At 37.8% G+C, this 17,225-nt stretch overlaps 1 protein-coding gene across 4 annotated transcripts; it reads left to right on the top strand.

Annotated features, from left to right (window-relative positions):
* The first annotated feature begins 3,875 nt into the window (after nt 1-3,875).
* Nucleotides 3,876-16,614, top strand: a1cf (apobec1 complementation factor). 4 transcript variants are annotated; one of them, XM_039664769.2, is made up of 12 exons: nt 3,876-4,004; nt 7,095-7,238; nt 7,648-7,782; nt 8,028-8,158; nt 8,230-8,468; nt 11,224-11,388; nt 11,578-11,675; nt 11,758-12,037; nt 13,227-13,420; nt 13,520-13,656; nt 14,709-14,836; nt 15,381-16,614. In XM_039664769.2, exons 2-12 carry the CDS (start codon nt 7,140-7,142, stop codon nt 15,518-15,520), a joined length of 1,746 nt encoding a protein of 581 aa, XP_039520703.1. In that variant the 5' UTR covers nt 3,876-4,004; nt 7,095-7,139; the 3' UTR covers nt 15,521-16,614. The 4 variants fall into 4 exon arrangements, with proteins under 4 accessions (XP_039520703.1, XP_039520702.1, XP_039520705.1 ...); XM_039664768.2 differs by having other exon boundaries at nt 13,203-13,420; XM_039664771.2 differs by having other exon boundaries at nt 13,203-13,420; nt 14,709-14,845; nt 15,381-15,470.
* Nucleotides 16,615-17,225: the final 611 nt, after the last annotated feature.

The following is a 17,225-nucleotide window of genomic DNA, read 5'->3' as shown; positions in this document are numbered from 1 at the left end:
GAATAATTCATGATTCCGCGTCGCGCGATGCTTCTCAAAACCACACGGTAAGTTGATATATTTTATACAGCTTATTATTTTTTAAGGAAAGACGATGTGTTTTCACCCTGCTGAGGGGAAAATGATAAAGCCTGGAGTGGAGCGAAAGCACGTTACTCTCTCTAAGCATTCTGTAATCACTTCGCTCATGGTCCACTCCGGTTTTTCAATTCCCGCTCAAGGAATAACTGCTCCATGTTCACTCAATTAGTCTTAGATTTTGAGAAGTACATGTCAGGCTACTGCTCGGTTGCTGCGGTCGTATGATGGAAAACAGAACGCGGGTCAATATTGGTCGTTTCTCAATACCAAGAACGCAAACTTCGGAGAACGAACTCCCGAGGACGAGAGGACGCGAGTCCGGTCATTCTGCCAATGGAATAGCGCGTTCTTGATCGCGTCACTCAGCATGCGGCTACTCCGGTTATCTCTTATATGGTATAAAACACAACTTTGCTTCTTTTCATCAACAATAAAACGAAATACATATAAAACAGCACTCTGCCTCATTTCATTTATAAATGGACATTATCATGAACAGATTAATGGCCACAAAAATGTGGTTCAGGTAACCTTAACTCACATTGACTATCTTCACTGCATATATTTATAACACGAAATATAAAACACAACCCTGCTTCTTTTTATTTTCATTTTAAAAATGTGAAACATTATTGATCATTAAAACTGACATTTAACAAACAGACAGGGTTGTATCGTTTTGTTGTATTACACACAGTGAAGAGAATGTATAGTAAAAACATACACATAAAGAATATTTTATATATTTTAGAATATATAAAATTACACAACCATGTCTCTTTTGTTAAATGTCAGTTTTAATGATAATATCCCATTCAAAAGTATAAGTAGCCTAATAGGTAGGCTATAATAAGCTATACAATGAGCAAACAAGTAAACAATTCAGTTAAACATAAGTCAGCTCTCTAATGGGATACAAAGTTAAAGTTAAATAGCCTAAAAGTTAAATATATAAAGTTATGAAACTTCACTTTTCCCTCAGCCAGTTAGCATTGTTTGGTCTTATAAGATAAATAAAAACATGCACTGAAAAGTTATGTAGATGGTTGATTAGGCCTATTTGTCAAGATAAGTAATTGTTTTTTATAAATTAAAATAGCTTTTAAATTACGCAAACTGGCAATATTAGATCGGTTTAAAACATCTCTCCTTAAAACGCTATTGGTCTCGACTATTTAAATAAAGTTACAGGAATATGACTTGGCCTGAAAAAAAAAAAAAATCAGTCAAAAGAATTTTTAATTTAATCCCTGCATCCAGAAACATTCTCAAATAAAAAAATATAAAAAAGATAATTAAATAAAAATGCATGATTAAATAGCAAAATAAATAATTAATACTACTGGATAATTAAGTCACTGTTTCTATGATCCACATATATTACATTAAACTTAATCATACTTTTTTGAAAAAGTAGCTATCTAACAAAGTATTATATGTGATATTTTACAATCAATATGCTCAAGACTAATTAGCCTTCCTCGAAATAAGCAGATTTGGTCTATTCATCAATGCAAATTTACTGCAACTGCTGAAATGCAAATTGAATAGGATGTGGGGAAAAAGATGTATACAATTTTATTACAGTTTTATGAATTCATTAATTGTGTATTTATTATATGAATGATTAATATAATTATGCATTTATATAAATAAGGCTGTTCTATTATTATTTGTGAGTTGGACACTAATTCATTGGATTATTTTATTTATTACAGTTTTTCTATCACTTTTGTAAAGTGAAAAGTTAATATAAATTGTATTTTATTGTTTTGATTTAGAGCAGTAAATAACTGCTATTAAAAGATAACAGGGTATCACTGTTTATTGCTGATTTTAAAGCTTACTGAACTTGAAATGATTTGGATATCTACAGTTCTACATAAATACACAACATAAGAATGGCCCCTCTGTAATAATTGTGGCCCCTCTTGTGCCCCCCAGTTGAAAAAATCCTAGAATCGCCCCTGGACAGTTGAGAAATAATACTATTTTTACAGATTTCGACAATAATTGTCATTGTTGAACCCTTGCTCTTATTGTTTTTGATATCTCAGTTGTCATTATTTTAGCAAATCATTTATTTGATATGTTTTGAGACAGTTTGTTTTAAGAAGTTTCAAAGAGCTAGCAAAAGGGGTAAAGTAAATGTTTAAGAAATATATATTTTTTATTAAATATTTTCTATTTTTTTATTTTGTATTTATACATAAGCTCACTGTATTAATTTGAAATGTATCATTATTGCATGATATTTGTGTCAATAATCATCAAGCACAGGTCCATGTAGTGGGAGGGGCCCCCAAATCAAATTCTACTTAGGGCCCCCAAAAGGCTCGGGCCGGCTCTGAAACCCCTGATTGCCTGAATCTCACATATACAAAAATAATCTAGACAGTAGGTGCTTTTCTTCACAAGGGGGCGCCATTATTTATGAAACATTAAAGCTAGCCAGTTTCGGTCTATAGCCCAATCAAAAGGATGCCTCCTTAGGTAGTAATACACAAATTAACTTCACTGTTGGAGGTTAGTTATGGCTGCATTCGTGTGAAATTCAGGTAAAACGATGCTATATAGAACATAGCGCACAGCAGAGTTTGTCCTAAAAGCACAGGAACCGGGACCACTTGTCCATAGCAAAGTCAAACAAACAAGTCAGTAGACAGCAAACAGTGGGCCATGACAACAAGACATCAGCAGTATTATGTTTACTTTATCAATACATGGTGTTGAGTGGAAAGAAAGAACAATCTAGGACAGAAAACATGGAATTTGGTCAGCGTTTTCATATTTGTGTGAATGAGTTTTCAGACCCCTCAAAAATCCTTTCCTAAAATTTAAAATAGTTCATGGTTAAAGACCTATTTATTCTGAGTGAGAAACAATGTGGTATTATTAAAGGGATAATGCATGTATGCATGATCATTAATGTTTGAGGTCAGTTTTAAATGTTTTTAAAAGTATCTCATGTTCACCAAGACTGCAGTTATTAAAATATAGAATAAAAAATACAGAAATATAATATACAGGCAGTTATATTGTGAAATTGTATTAACGTTATTAACGTTTTTATGTTAATGTAAGTTTTATCTATTTGTATGATGGCAAAGCTGATTTTTTTTTCTCCAGTCTTCACTGTCACATTTTAATATGCTGAGTTTGAGCCCCAGAAACATTTCTCATTATTTTGCTGAATAAAATAAAACTTTTGAACAGTAGTATAAGCTGATTTTGAAATCCCTAATACTGTATGCATCAGTTTCTTTTCTCTCTCTCTTTCTCTCAAATGTTATGGGACCCTAGCTCTAAATCTTATGGCGACTAATGCTGCATTTAATAATTTAAATGTTACTTTACAAATAGGACCGTCAGGACCAGAATAGTATAGCCTATATCAGGACCGTCAAAGGGTCAACTTTGACCATCCTGGGCCCTGTGGCAACTTGCAAGGGTGACCCAGAAAAACCTGTCGATGCTGAATTGCTGGGGAGCACCTATATAATTTAACACAGGCCCTTTGTATTCATGCAAATATGTTAATTTTCAGTATATTTGTGCATTTGTTCAGCCTGTATGATGTGCAGAAGGCCGAAAAGAAGAGATCCATAAAATAGATCAAGAGCTATTAAAATTTGGGACACAAAAGAGCAATTTGTTTTGCAGCATGATCTGTGGTTCAGGAGGCATCCTGCTACAGGCGAACCGTGATATCGTGCTGTTCCTGGTCAAAGGGCTGGCCTACAGCGAGAGGCAGAGATAGAGCTGGTTAACGTTTAACCACGCCAGCTTGTAAAACAGCCCCAGGACGGTGAACCTTTGGAGTTTGATATGATGTGATTACAGAATCACCCCAGTGACACGTTGCCAAATTCAGCAGAATGAGGGTCTGAGTCTTCCGGGTGGTGATCTCTGAAATTGCTCAGGTAAGTTGCATCTTTAATATTAAATTGTGAGACTTGTCAGGTAGTGGCATTAGAAAACACTGTGCTCGTCCACATGGCTCTGTTAATGCTTTTTATTGTGCAATGCAATTGATCATTTTGCATTTAAACCATCCAGTGTGATTGCAAGGACACTGTCAAGGCAAAATACTATAATACATAATGGGTCACAAATGAATTATACACTTTCGTTTGACTATTTATGTAAATATCACAGTTTATTTATAAGAAAGATCTAAGATTCAACAGCGCAAACTCTATTGTGAAAGGCTTCATCTGTGTTTCTAATACAGAAACGAGCCACTCATCACCTTTAACCTGTCTTCAACTGTGACGTTGTAACATATGTACATGCAAATGTGAATTTTATAGTTTTAGGAGGTGAGCTGACATAAACCCTGCTCACTGTTACTGGAATGCTTCAGCATGTGGTACTTCACCATCATATGTTTGCATTAAACCATTGCCATGCTAATTACCACCTCACAGATGGTTTTAAACAGTAGCAATGGTGTGGTTGTGGTGGGAGATACAGTGCATATCATTCTTGATTTATGATCTTAAACGCTAAAATACAGAGACATTCTGCAAATGTAACATGCATTTGAAGTGCACTTACAAATATTATATTCCCTGCACACGTGTTGCAGTTTCTGTACAGCACAGCGGCCTTCAGAACAAGTGTATTTAGCCTCAGTCAACATGGGCTGAAAAGCAGCCAGAGATCCAGGCATGATAAGCGCACGTCTAGTTATCTTGTTTATGCAAACGGTAACCAGGTTGTCCAGGAGAGAGCAGGGGATGAACCGCAGACTAATGGAGCCCTTTCCCAACTGTCAAAGTGCTCTCTTTAATGGATTCGTAATGCTCAGCCATCTCTCTTTTATCCCTAATGTTTGAGCTTCAAAAAAAGCACAAATTTTGATTTTTGGTCCCATGCACCACATGGATTGAATAAAAGGCAACATTCACTAACTGTAAAAGTGTGCGGTAATAGCATCTCAACCACCAGTGTCATCTGTTACAAGTCTTTTCAGTTTGGATAAACTCTCTGTGCTTTGCACAAGCTATTGAATTTGTAGAGGCAAACACATTAGTGCTGTCATTGATGGTAGGATGCATTGCATTGTAGTATTTATGAAAAGAAGAAATAGACAAAATTTCAAGAGAGCACACAGGGGCCCAATCCTTGATGTCCTAGGCAAGATATGACTTGTAAACAGTTTATTTTAACAACTAAGTGCTTCTTTTTATATGTGTAGGCCTAAATGTATTAGAGTACTAGTATCATTTTTGTTAGTATACAGTAGAGGCAAAAAAAGGTGATGTCTGGGGATTTTTTTTTTTTTTTTTTAATGACTCTATAAGTTCAACGAAACTTGCATTTTTCTTTTTTTCTTCAGAGCTGGACTTTATTTGCGAAAAAAAAAAAAGGCTGAATTGTGAGACATGACCACGCAATATAAATTGCGATAAATTGCGAAAAAAGTCGAAATTGTGGAATATAGAGTTGTAATTATCTATTGTTTTATTGCATGGTGAAAACAAGGTTCCATTTTCTTAGGCCTGACATCACTTTTGGCCACTAATGTCATGTATCTGTTTATGAATATAAAACCATGTATAATTAATAGCTAACTAACAGCTTTCATGTGTCTTGTTTGAGCCACTAACAGAGATCATTGTGTCGTCATTACTGTCATGATTACATCCAGATGCAGTCTTGTCACATTTGACCCCAATTCTATACTCACCATGTTTTGTTTTCTTCAGCATCTCCCTTTGATCAAGTAAAGCTGAAAAAGACAAAGACAAATAGACACTCCACTGATGATTTTAAAGACTTGTGGCTGTGTGAGTCAATCACGCTCGATAGCACCCTTCTCTCTGAAGAAAGAATAATCACAAAGGAGATCTTGTTATAGATAAATGGGGACTTGTGCATTCATTTTGCTTAAGTCTGCTTGCACTATTTTTCTCCTCAGAGCTTAGAAATCTTGAGTCTCCATCGGGGGTCTAAACAAATCCCAACGATGTTTTAAATTGTTCTCAGATAAGCCGTCTGCAATCAAAAGTGATAGATTTAAATGTGAACTTATCATTAAATTAAATGATCAGAGCTACTATTTAGATGTATACTCTTATAATTTTATTTCTCCTAATGAAGAAAAAACATTTATGATAGTTTGAAAAAGAAGATATTTATTTGTCTTCTAAAAGAGTATACACAGAAATAGATATTTTGAAAAAGGTCTGTTTTTTGTCCATACATTGATGTCAATGGGCTCCAATGTTGTTTCGGACCCCATTGATTTTCATAGTATGGACAAAATTTGTTATAGACATATTTATGTTCCAGAGAAGAAAGAAAGTCAGGCTTGAAATGACATGATGATGAGCGGATGATGATAGAATCTTAATTTAAGATTATCTCTTAAAAGTCTTCTGAGCACTGAGCTATTTATATAGTCAGAGCAATCTTCTGATGTAATAATAGAATTATGCTTTAAGTTCCGATTGAGGGAAGACTTTTTCATCAGATGAAACAAGGTGTGAAATGAGGGCAGGGCACAGATGTCCTCCTCTTAAAACACATATGTGACTCAATGATCGTCTACTGTTTTGATTTGCTCTCTTTAGTTAATAATTACACCAAGGTCCTTGACCTGGAGGTGAGGAAAATGTTCCTTTCCCCACTTTTCTTGCCAACAATGTCCAGCAGATGAAAATCCAACCAACAGTATAACCAAAGCTCTCTTCATACTGATCAAACCAACTTTCATCAGAAACAATGATTAAATTAAGATGTTACATGCCTATTTTAAGACCAAAAACTCATTTCCCCTCCACCTGAATTAGATATTTTGTTTACACTTACAAGAGAAAGGGGGCTATTTAGTAATGGACCAGCCAGCGTTGTTCAAAAAGGCATGGTTAGGACATATGAACAACTTACCTTTGAACCTCTCTACGAGCAACATGTCTTGGCTTCTTATCATGTTCAGAATTAAAGCAAGAGTATACTATCTTGCCCTATCATTTATGTGTGTTTGAACTTTGATTTAATTTCAGTGAGCACCCCTAATTTTGCTGATTTATTGCTGATAATCACTCACAATGGAAACCAATCAAAAATGTGGGGATGGACTGACTGGCATGCAGAAAGAGGCTGCGCTACGCACTCTGATCCAGCGCACAGGATTTCACATACACCAGGTAGGAGTTACCAAAGCCTCGGGTAGCAGGACAGATGCCATTGTGGAATTATGGGATTGAAACACTTGCTTAAATTGACTCTAACTTGAGAAATCTGAGATAAAAATTCTGTCGCTGGTCCATAATATCCATCTTTTTGACATTTTCACTACTGGAGAATGGAGATATGCGGACAGTATATCTGTCTGGTTTCCTTCAGAATTTTTAGTATGAAGTGTAGTGGCACCATCATGTGGTGGAAATGGAAAAAACTCACTTCTTTCCATCTGTAAAAAAGCAGCACATGTCTGTGGATCAGTTCAAACTTGAGTTCTATAGTATTACCGTACTCATTTATGTGTTTGCTTATTCTGATCTGTATGCACATTAACTTATATATTATTAGAGTTATCAGATGTTCTCTCCACAGGAAAATGGCCAGAGGAGATATGGTGGTCCACCTCCTGGCTGGGAAGGCCCGCCTCCAGAGAGAGGAAGTGAGATTTTTGTGGGAAAGCTTCCTCGAGACCTCTTTGAGGATGAACTGGTACCACTCTGTGAAAAAGTAAGGTGGTCAACAAAAATAATAGGAAATAAACAATTTAAAATAAATCTAAAAAAAAAGAATAAAAAAATTAATAATGACTTGCCCCAAATAAAAGGAGATTGGAAGCCTGTTCCTACCTAAGAATATGACAGAAGGGAAAAAAATATACAATCAAGACTTCACAAATGTATTTACGCAGAGGTGGTGATGTACATTGTAGTGTGGCGTAGCTGTAAAAATGTTAAGCTTACCTGTCTCTGCAGTTCGGCAACATATACGAAGTACGGATGATGATGGACTTCAATGGCAACAATCGAGGCTATGCATTTGTTACCTTTTCCACAAAACAAGAGGCTAAGAATGCCATGAAGCAGCTCAACAATTACGAAATCCGGTGAGTCATTGTTCAAAGTGGACATCTAGTGAATGAAGCATTTTGAACAATTCTCACACATCTTCACACAGGAATGGAAGACTTCTGGGTGTGTGTGCAAGTGTAGACAACTGTCGTCTATTTGTGGGCGGCATTCCAAAGACCAAAAAGAGAGAGGAAATCCTGGCAGAGATGAAGAAGGTGACGGATGGTGTCATGGATGTCATTGTTTATCCAAGCGCTGCTGACAAGACCAAGAACCGAGGATTTGCATTTGTGGAGTATGAAAGCCATAGAGCTGCCGCCATGGCCAGGAGGAAACTGCTGCCAGGTAAAACTCAATACAACTAATAATTGAAGTTATACATGTATACCGCATTTTCCGCACTATAAAGCGCACCGGATTATTAGGCGCACCTTCAATGAATGATGTATTTTAGAACATTTTTCATATGGGCGGACCGGATTATAAGGCGCATAAGATACTGCAGTCAAACGTTTGACTGGGTTTGCATTATGCATCCACTAGATGTGCTAAATGCCAGGCAATGTCAACAAAACAGTTAGGTAAAGTCAAACTTTATTAAGCTTTCTGACAACTTGTTCAAACGTTAATGTGCATATTAACAATATCTCCCAGCCTTATTCACACTTCTCCCAAACGTCGAGGGGAACTTTTCCCTAATTCAGTAAACACGTACCGTTGTAAAATAGCCTGACTTCGTCATACTCATATTCAAGAAAGAATATGAGTCTGAATCTCCTCCATTGGGCTTTGATTATGAGGCGTGTCGTAACCGAACCAGGACAAAAAAACCCCTCTGCACTCAATTGGATAGTCGGTAGACCAACCAACCAATCAGAGCAACGCAGTAAGTCAACTCCTTTGCATAGCGCAGTTTTAAAATACAGAACGTAGCCTACTTTATTTATTTTAGAAGTTAAATAACGAGTGTTACTTCTTTTACTTACTTCTCCATGAGTGCCACCAAAGGAGAAACCACAACGACCACAGGCTTTTTTATTACGTCCCATCTTCTTAACGACCGTCAGAGCCAGCTGATAAGTTACACTTTTCCCGAATCATGTAGGAAGGACGCCAACAATATCTTTCCGATCGACAAATGCCTTGATCGCAGTTCTCTGTTTGTTTATTAAAATGAATGCGCTGTCGATTTTTTTTTTACAAAAGACGAGACAGCGGAATCTATACATCTCAATTCTCCAGCTGCAGTCATCTTTGACAAGCGCACTTTGATGACGTGAGGATTACGTTACTGAAGACCACCTGCCAATCATCGTATAAAGCCCACCCTGGCAATTTGATTGGCCCGATGATTTCTGAACCGATCATAATTACTCCTCAATGGATCGAGTCCAGACCGATCTTCCCGTCCAAAAAATGTTGTGGGCGGAGTTCGGGCTGGCATCCAGGGTAGTTGTAAAATAAAGTCTGACCCCTAAAATCCACTGGATCCATCTATGGCATGGAACGTCAGTGTTGCGGATGCCGGAGCTAATTGCGGCCATTATAGTCAATGCTCTAAAGTCCACTAGCGTGTCTCAGAAGCGTCCCAGAAGCGTCTCTCTGCGCCGCTCCGCAGGGAATAGGTAGCAGGTCTATTTCCGCGTCAAGCAGCACAGAGCACATCGTACCGGGCAGGAAGTCAGACACAGAACGGCATGAGGATCTGGTGGATTTTAAAAATAAAAAACCCGGTGGAGACTAAGAAGTCACCAACGCTCCGCAGCTGAAATGCGTCTGAGACGCTCCCAGTGGACTTTGACGCCGAACTAGGGACGCATCAAAAACGTGGCGCTGATGTTCCGCGCCAATGCCGGATCCAGTGGATTTTCGGGGTGACGCCAGGTTCACAACGGACGCTGAAGCAACGCGGAACGGAGGCCGCTTTCTTTCGGTGCCCATGTTAACCTATGGTGTCGTTCACACCAGAGGCAGAGCAGCACCGTGAAACGCCAGTTTCGGCGTCTGGTCTATTTTTTCCGCGGGAAAGGAAGTTACACCAAGAAACACTTGACTATCTGGTCAATTGTCAAAATATAAGCAATTTTCAAATTAAAATGCCGCGAGTGACAAATGCGAACACACAAACAAACAGGGAAACAACAAGACAGAGGAAGGCAGGAGTTGATAAGTGTGTGTCTTGACAACGGATTAATAAAAGAAGTGTACAAACTTCTTGGTTACAGAAACATGGTGTATTTATATATTATGAGGTTATTTACTTACCCACGATGTAAAAAAAATAGCTCTGAATAAACAACAACTGAGCAGAAGCGGTTGTCGACCTCCGCAAAGAATAAGCATCTGGTGCTTATCAAACCGAATAAGCATCTGGTGCTTATCAAACCGAATAAGCATCTGGTGCTTATCAAACCGAATAAGCATCTGCGCCAGACCGCGCATGATTTTCCGTTACGCATCGCTTCAGCGTCTGTTGTGAACCCGGCGTGATACTACTAAATTAAACGTTAGTGCATACTCAACATTGTTCAGTTACGTATGACATGAAAAGCTCACTTATTTTAGTTCATTCCCGTCCCCGAATTCCTCGAATTCTACTGTCTCCAACCTGCCCCGCTCCCTCTTGTTATTATCCGAGTCAGTGTTGCTGCTTGTAACGCAAAGTTAAGATGTTGCCCAAATATAAAACATTAACCGTTACATGGTGTTGCCTAGCAGTTCAGAGATTATTCCTACCTTCATGAAAGCTCGATTGATCCATATATAAGGCGCTCCAGATTATCGTTTTTTTTGTGGAAATTTAAGGCTTTTAAGTGCGCCTTATAATGCGGAAAATACAGTACTGTGATAGTTACTATTATAGTATGATTTTATACTGTATCCTGTACGTCATGTCCAAAAATACACTCATCTTTCCCAAAATGTACAGACGTTTTCCAAAGCAATCATCTGTTTTCAAACTCCAAAGCAAGACACGATTTTATTGATTTCCCTCTGGCTGAACTCATGTTGAGTCCAAAGATACTTAGTTCATTGCCCATAGGAGGTGAGCGAGAGATAAAAGAATAGCCAATGAGACAGATTTCACAATCTCTTTCAGGGAGAATTCAACTGTGGGGTCATCCTATCGCAGTCGATTGGGCTGAACCTGAGGTAGAAGTAGACGAGGACACCATGGCCACAGTGAAGATCCTCTATGTTCGTAATCTGATGTTGCCTACTACAGAGGAGACCATTGAGAAAGAGTTTAACAGCATCAAACCTGGTGAGCTGTTGGAAACAATAAAAAGCCACTCAATATTCTGGCCTCTGGATATGGATAACTAGTTTTGAACAACGATGTTTATGATGCCTACCTTACCAAGGACCAATCAAAACCTGTTTCTGAATCTGAAGGAATTCATTTGTTTTATGTGATTTCATTGAAATATTTAGAGTGTCTGCTAATCTACAGGTGCTGTTGAAAGGGTGAAGAAGATCAGAGATTATGCCTTTGTACATTTCTCTCAAAGAGAGGATGCCATCAATGCCATGGATGCACTGAATGGAAAGGTGAACCTAATTGAAATCGAATCTAGAGGAAAAAAGAATCATTTCGAAGTATTCTGTATAAAAAACTTGGACTTCCCCCCAGGTCATTGACGGGTCTCCCATTGAGGTCACGCTAGCCAAACCAGTGGATAAGGACAGCTATGTACGGTACACACGAGGCACGGGGGGTCGTGGCGGTGCCCTGCTCCAGGGAGACTACGCATACACCGTGGGCCAAATGTACGACCCCTCAGCTGCCTACCTAGGAGCACCAATATTCTACGCCCCCCCTGCGTACACAACTATCCCTAATCAATTCCGCTTCCCCAGTACCAAAGGGCACATAAGTACCAGGGGTCTGGTACGCTCACCCTCTGTGAGAGGTGGGTAATCTGATTCATTTGTTGAAATCTGTTCCAGATGCAATTTAAGGTGCGACAATCATGTCCAAATATATCTCATTCTGTAACTGTTAATCAAACTTGTGAATGATCTGCTAAAATGCAGTAGTTCTTAATGAATATATATATAATTGTTCTGAATGTTAATGACCAAAAAGATCTACTTTATGTCTAAAATCAATCAATCAATCAATCAAATGAATACAAGGCCAAACTACAATTATTGAAGTCAACATGAAAAAAATATTCTGTGAAATGGCACATTAAATGAAAAAACAGGAACCTTATTGATTGGATGAAATCAATTAGAGTATGTTACATACAGGTGGTTGGAGGAAATTCTTTTTATTGTGTTTTAATCAAATAATATGAAACATTCATTTTATTTGGAATAACTGCGCACAATAAGTTCAGGAAGCACATTGAGAACATTTTAATTCCATGGTGACTTTAAAGAGTCCAAAATACTTAGTAATGCAACATGACATGTCTGAGTGATTCCGCGTGCATGTACACGCCGAAACGAAGCAAAATGTAGATCTACATCTGGGGAGCAATATTTTTTTTTTCCTAGGATGGTAGGGGAAGACTCATAAATGGTATAAACCCCAGTGACGGGTAGGTTTAGGGACGGGGTTGGGGTAGGTCATATATTTATATATACATTAATGTAACGTTAAGTCAACGGCGTTCATAAACACGCTGAAAAGTGATTATGCGTGTTGATAGCACTTCAAAAATGGAAATCCAAATTGCCGTGTCATACACACGCCATTTCATGAGATCAGTCTGAGTAATGAAAGATCTTTACATAATGTTTCAGGCAGTTAAAACATGCATTTGCATCTTCTTTGCATTTGACTATAAACAACATATTCTGTTATACTGAAAGTTTGCTTGTCCCGTCTAACATTTGAATGGGTTATCCATGCCTGCATATTACAGTCTAGAGACAATAATATATTGTTCTGAATGGATGTGGTACAGAAATCAAGTCTGCCAAATCTATAAAAGTTATGATCAGACACAAAATGAGAAGCAACTTCTGTAATGTGCTGGCTTGGAATACATCTATATGATTGTCTTGATTGAAACCTGGGTGATTTCTGGTGATTTGATTCGAATCAATGCCTTCTTGCATTCCTAGAAATTTACATGAATGTACCTGTAGGGGCAGCGGGCGTACGTGGTTTGGGTGGGCGAGGATACCTTGCCTATGCAGGCGTGGGTCGTGGCTGCGCCACATACCAACTCAAGACAGACAAACGCCCTGACGAAAAACTCTATGACCTTCTTCCTGGCATGGAGCTCACGCCCATGAACCCAGTCACTCTGAAGCCCCAAGGCATCAAACACGCCCCACAGGTACACTCATAACCTCACTGAAAAGATCACTTGTGGAATTTAAAGGAGAGAGAGTTTTCAAGAAACATTTCTCCAAGGAACATTTTGCCTGTTTTGCAGATCTTGGAGGATATTTGCCAAAAGAATAACTGGGGGCAACCTGTTTACCAGCTTCACTCTGCTATTGGACCAGATCAGAGGCAACTGTTCCTTTACAAAGTCACCATCCCTGCTCTGGCTACTCAATATCCAAATATGTACGTCCTAACCTCTTCTTAAACGATACTCACATTAACTGTCTGAACCTAATGTGCTCTCTACCTAGATAGATTTTTGTGCATTGCAGTCATGTGAAGAACATGAAGGATGCTTCAAATTGAAAGTTATGCTACACTCCAAGATACATCATTACATCAGAAACTCACCTTTCATGGATAGTGATGCAAAATCATGTCTGAGCTTTAAAACTTAAAGGGATAGTTCACTCTGAAATTAATTTTTGATATGTTTTAGCTTACCTCAAGGGCATCCAAGATGTAGGTGTCTTTGTTATCGCAGTAGTTTCAAGTTTGATATTTTCAGGTCAAACCGCTCTTGTCTGTCAGTCATATGATGCAGGTCTATGGTCAACACCTCAAAGAGCATGCACAGAGAAGTCCAAATTAAACATGACTCGTAAATGTAAGTACACATTGATGGCCTAAGACACGAAACGAGCGGTTTGTGTAAGAAAACTAACAGTATTTATATTGTTTTACCTCTTGTAACCACAGCCACGTCCAAGTGATCTGAGGGCATGGTGATCTAAATATGGTTGTGAAAAAAATTAAATATTGCCTGGTGATATACCAAAATCATCTTCCATTACGATTTCCTGTATATCTAAATTTGTTTAGATCTTCCCAGTGGAAGATAATACTTCCGAAATATCGCATACACGCGCAAGAGATTACTTCCGGCTCTTGCGCAGACCGATGTAAATAATGTTCTGCGTACACTAACGCCATGGATAGTTCCTATAGTACTGGTTTAAACCCTACTCTGAAGTAGGAGCTAAATTAGTTCCTCCAAAAGAAGTTCTTCCTAGACGTAAAATCGTTCCTAGTTCCTGCAGTGCGAACGTGCCAAAATCCGAGTACTTTCGGCAATTAGTTCAAGGAACAATGAAAAGGTCGACTGGGAAAGCCCCTTTGCACACAACACTTCCCAACATACAGAATATTTATACAGTATTTTTCTCAACAGCATATACAATACATTTTTACATTTTAGTATTTTTACCACTGTTGTTCTCTGTGTGTCCAACCAGACACCCGTTCACCCCCGCCAAGCTCTGTGCATCGATGGATGAGGCGAAGCTGCATGCGGCCGAACACACTCTGCAGATTCTTGGTGTTCAGACAGAGGGCGCTGACGCCTCCGCTGCTGCATTCCCAGGTATGTGAGGTCTGTAAGACTGATACTTCTTTTGCTGTGATGCTAATTCTGTTATAATGGAGTATAATAACTCTAAACACTCTTAGAAGAAAAGGTTAAAGGTTATATAGAACCTGAAAAGGTTTCTGTCAGCCACTTAATATTTACGTCCTTTTAGGGGTTCCCAATCCCACCATGGGATGATTTTGTGAATTTAGTTTTAATTTATTCATTTTGTTGCCATTCTTTTTTCATTTTAACGAAACAGCTCATTAACATACTTTATCAATAGAATATAAATAACTCAAACATGAATGTATTATGTATTCATTTAAGACGTCTTCTTGTAGGCTTTAGAATCTTTTTGGCATAAAGTGCTTTAAATTGAGTCAATAATCCTATGAGTTGAGTTCTATATAGTAGGCTAGCCCATCAAAACTTTTTTTTCTAATTGGATAGACATATTTTTTGAAAAAAAAAAAAAACATTAAAAAAAAATATATAAATAAACTTTTTGCTTTTCAAGAGTTATTTTGCCCTGAGTCTTTTCCGTTTGGCTTCACAGGTTATACAATTGCCAGCACCAGTGCTACCCAGCTGAAACAGGCTGTTTCTCTGGGTCAGGACCTGACTGCCTATGCAACCTACGAGGGTTACCCGGCCTTTGCTGTGGCAGCCCGCGGGGATGGATATGGAGTGTTTTGATATCCCTGACTAACAATCTCTGACATTTTATGTCCTATTTGTTCTTTTGTTTTTATTTTAATAGTTTTTTGTTCAGAGTTATGATAACTTTATTTCTTCCCAAGTGTTTTATGAGCATTTTTGCGATATTGAAGAATACGAGTCAGCTTTTGACTTTACTCAGGAAGTGGGCGACCTGAAGGCTGTCCACAACTCAACCCCAAACCTTTAAAGAAAAAATCTTTTTTTTTTTATGATTTATTGCTGTTTGTCAAGGCATAAATCTTCTTGATTGAAACATTACTTGTGTCATAATTTGGGATCATCCAGATAGGTGACCCAATCACATTTGAACTGATTGTTACTAGCTTCTAAATGATCTAAATTACAGAAATTTAGGCTGGACCAAGCATCAATGTGATACAAATTCAATGCTGCCTTTAACACCGAATCATTAAAATTGAATATATGTAATATTTTGAAACACTCTGTAAAACCCTATTGCGCTAATGACTTTTATCCAGACATTTACTTTAGTAATCTTTGGTATTAAGTTGTATTTAAAGTTGTAGTTTTTGTGTTGGTTTTCTTTCAGTATTTACATTAACACCCAAGTACAGAGTTTTAACAGATCATGCTTTCATATGCCTTGGTATGTATCTGCATGTTTTAGGATTATTTTCAGAGATGTTTGACAGTTTGTGGCTGGTTCTTTAGTTTTGCTATATTTTATAAGATATTTACACGCTTGCTACTAATATTTCCCTCTTCATTCTTTTTATAAGTGGGGAATATGAGAACACTGTTTAAATACACAGTTTTGTTAAATATAAAACATGCCTTAAAGGTGACAGTATTAAAGTTTGTGTGGCACTTAGAACGTATTTTTATACCTGAATTCCAACTCTGTTTATATGAACTTTGTTTTTCGATCATGGACTGTTTGAAATAATTTATTGTTTCGATGATTGGCATCGGAACTGGTGGGAGAATTGGATGAGCCTCGTCAGGGAAAAAAAATAAACAGAGCTTCATAGTGCTACAGAGTAAGGTAGTTGTGAAAATAGAATTACAGTAAAGCAACTAATCATCAATAAACCAAATTATCTTCTACAGACACGTCTACTGTTCCAGACTGTTCTTTGTGTTTGTGTGTGTGCTATTTGTGACACGTTTTGATATGTCATGAAACCCTAACACATGTATCATGTACATTCAGTAGGCTAGTTTTTATTAAGCTAACGTTAGCATCGCTGGTCTTACCACAATTATTGGTGATTATGATTTAACTTTTCTAACTTTAGTTAGTGTGTATTGTTGCTGTTTGAGCATAAACAAAATCTGGAAAGTTACAATGCTCAAAGTTCAAACCAAAGGAATATATTTGCTTTTAAAGAAATCGTTTTATAAGGACTACGGAGCCCCCCCAGTCACCTCAAGATAGTAACTGGGAACACACAGTCTATGTTGAGAAGAGGAAGAGTTGTTGTATAGAGAAAATTTGCATGTCACTCTGTAGGCATCTTACAATAGACAACACGAGATGTTATAGATTATCATGACAGAAAATGCTAATCAAAGACTTTAGACTTAGTTAACTCCACAGTCCACATCAGCAACATAAATCCATCAACTTACCATTCAGAAACGTCCTGTTGCATTCTACATGTTGTCACTTCTTCCTTTGTCTCTCCATCACTGTCCGACTCCAGTTTAAACATAAAAG

Source organism: Pimephales promelas, chromosome 17, assembly GCF_988280905.1.
Source record: "Pimephales promelas chromosome 17, fPimPro1.hap1.1, whole genome shotgun sequence".
Taxonomy (NCBI): Eukaryota; Metazoa; Chordata; class Actinopteri; order Cypriniformes; family Leuciscidae; genus Pimephales; species Pimephales promelas.
The sequence above is the reverse complement of the archived record's forward strand: the minus strand, read 5'-3'. Positions and strand labels throughout refer to the sequence as shown.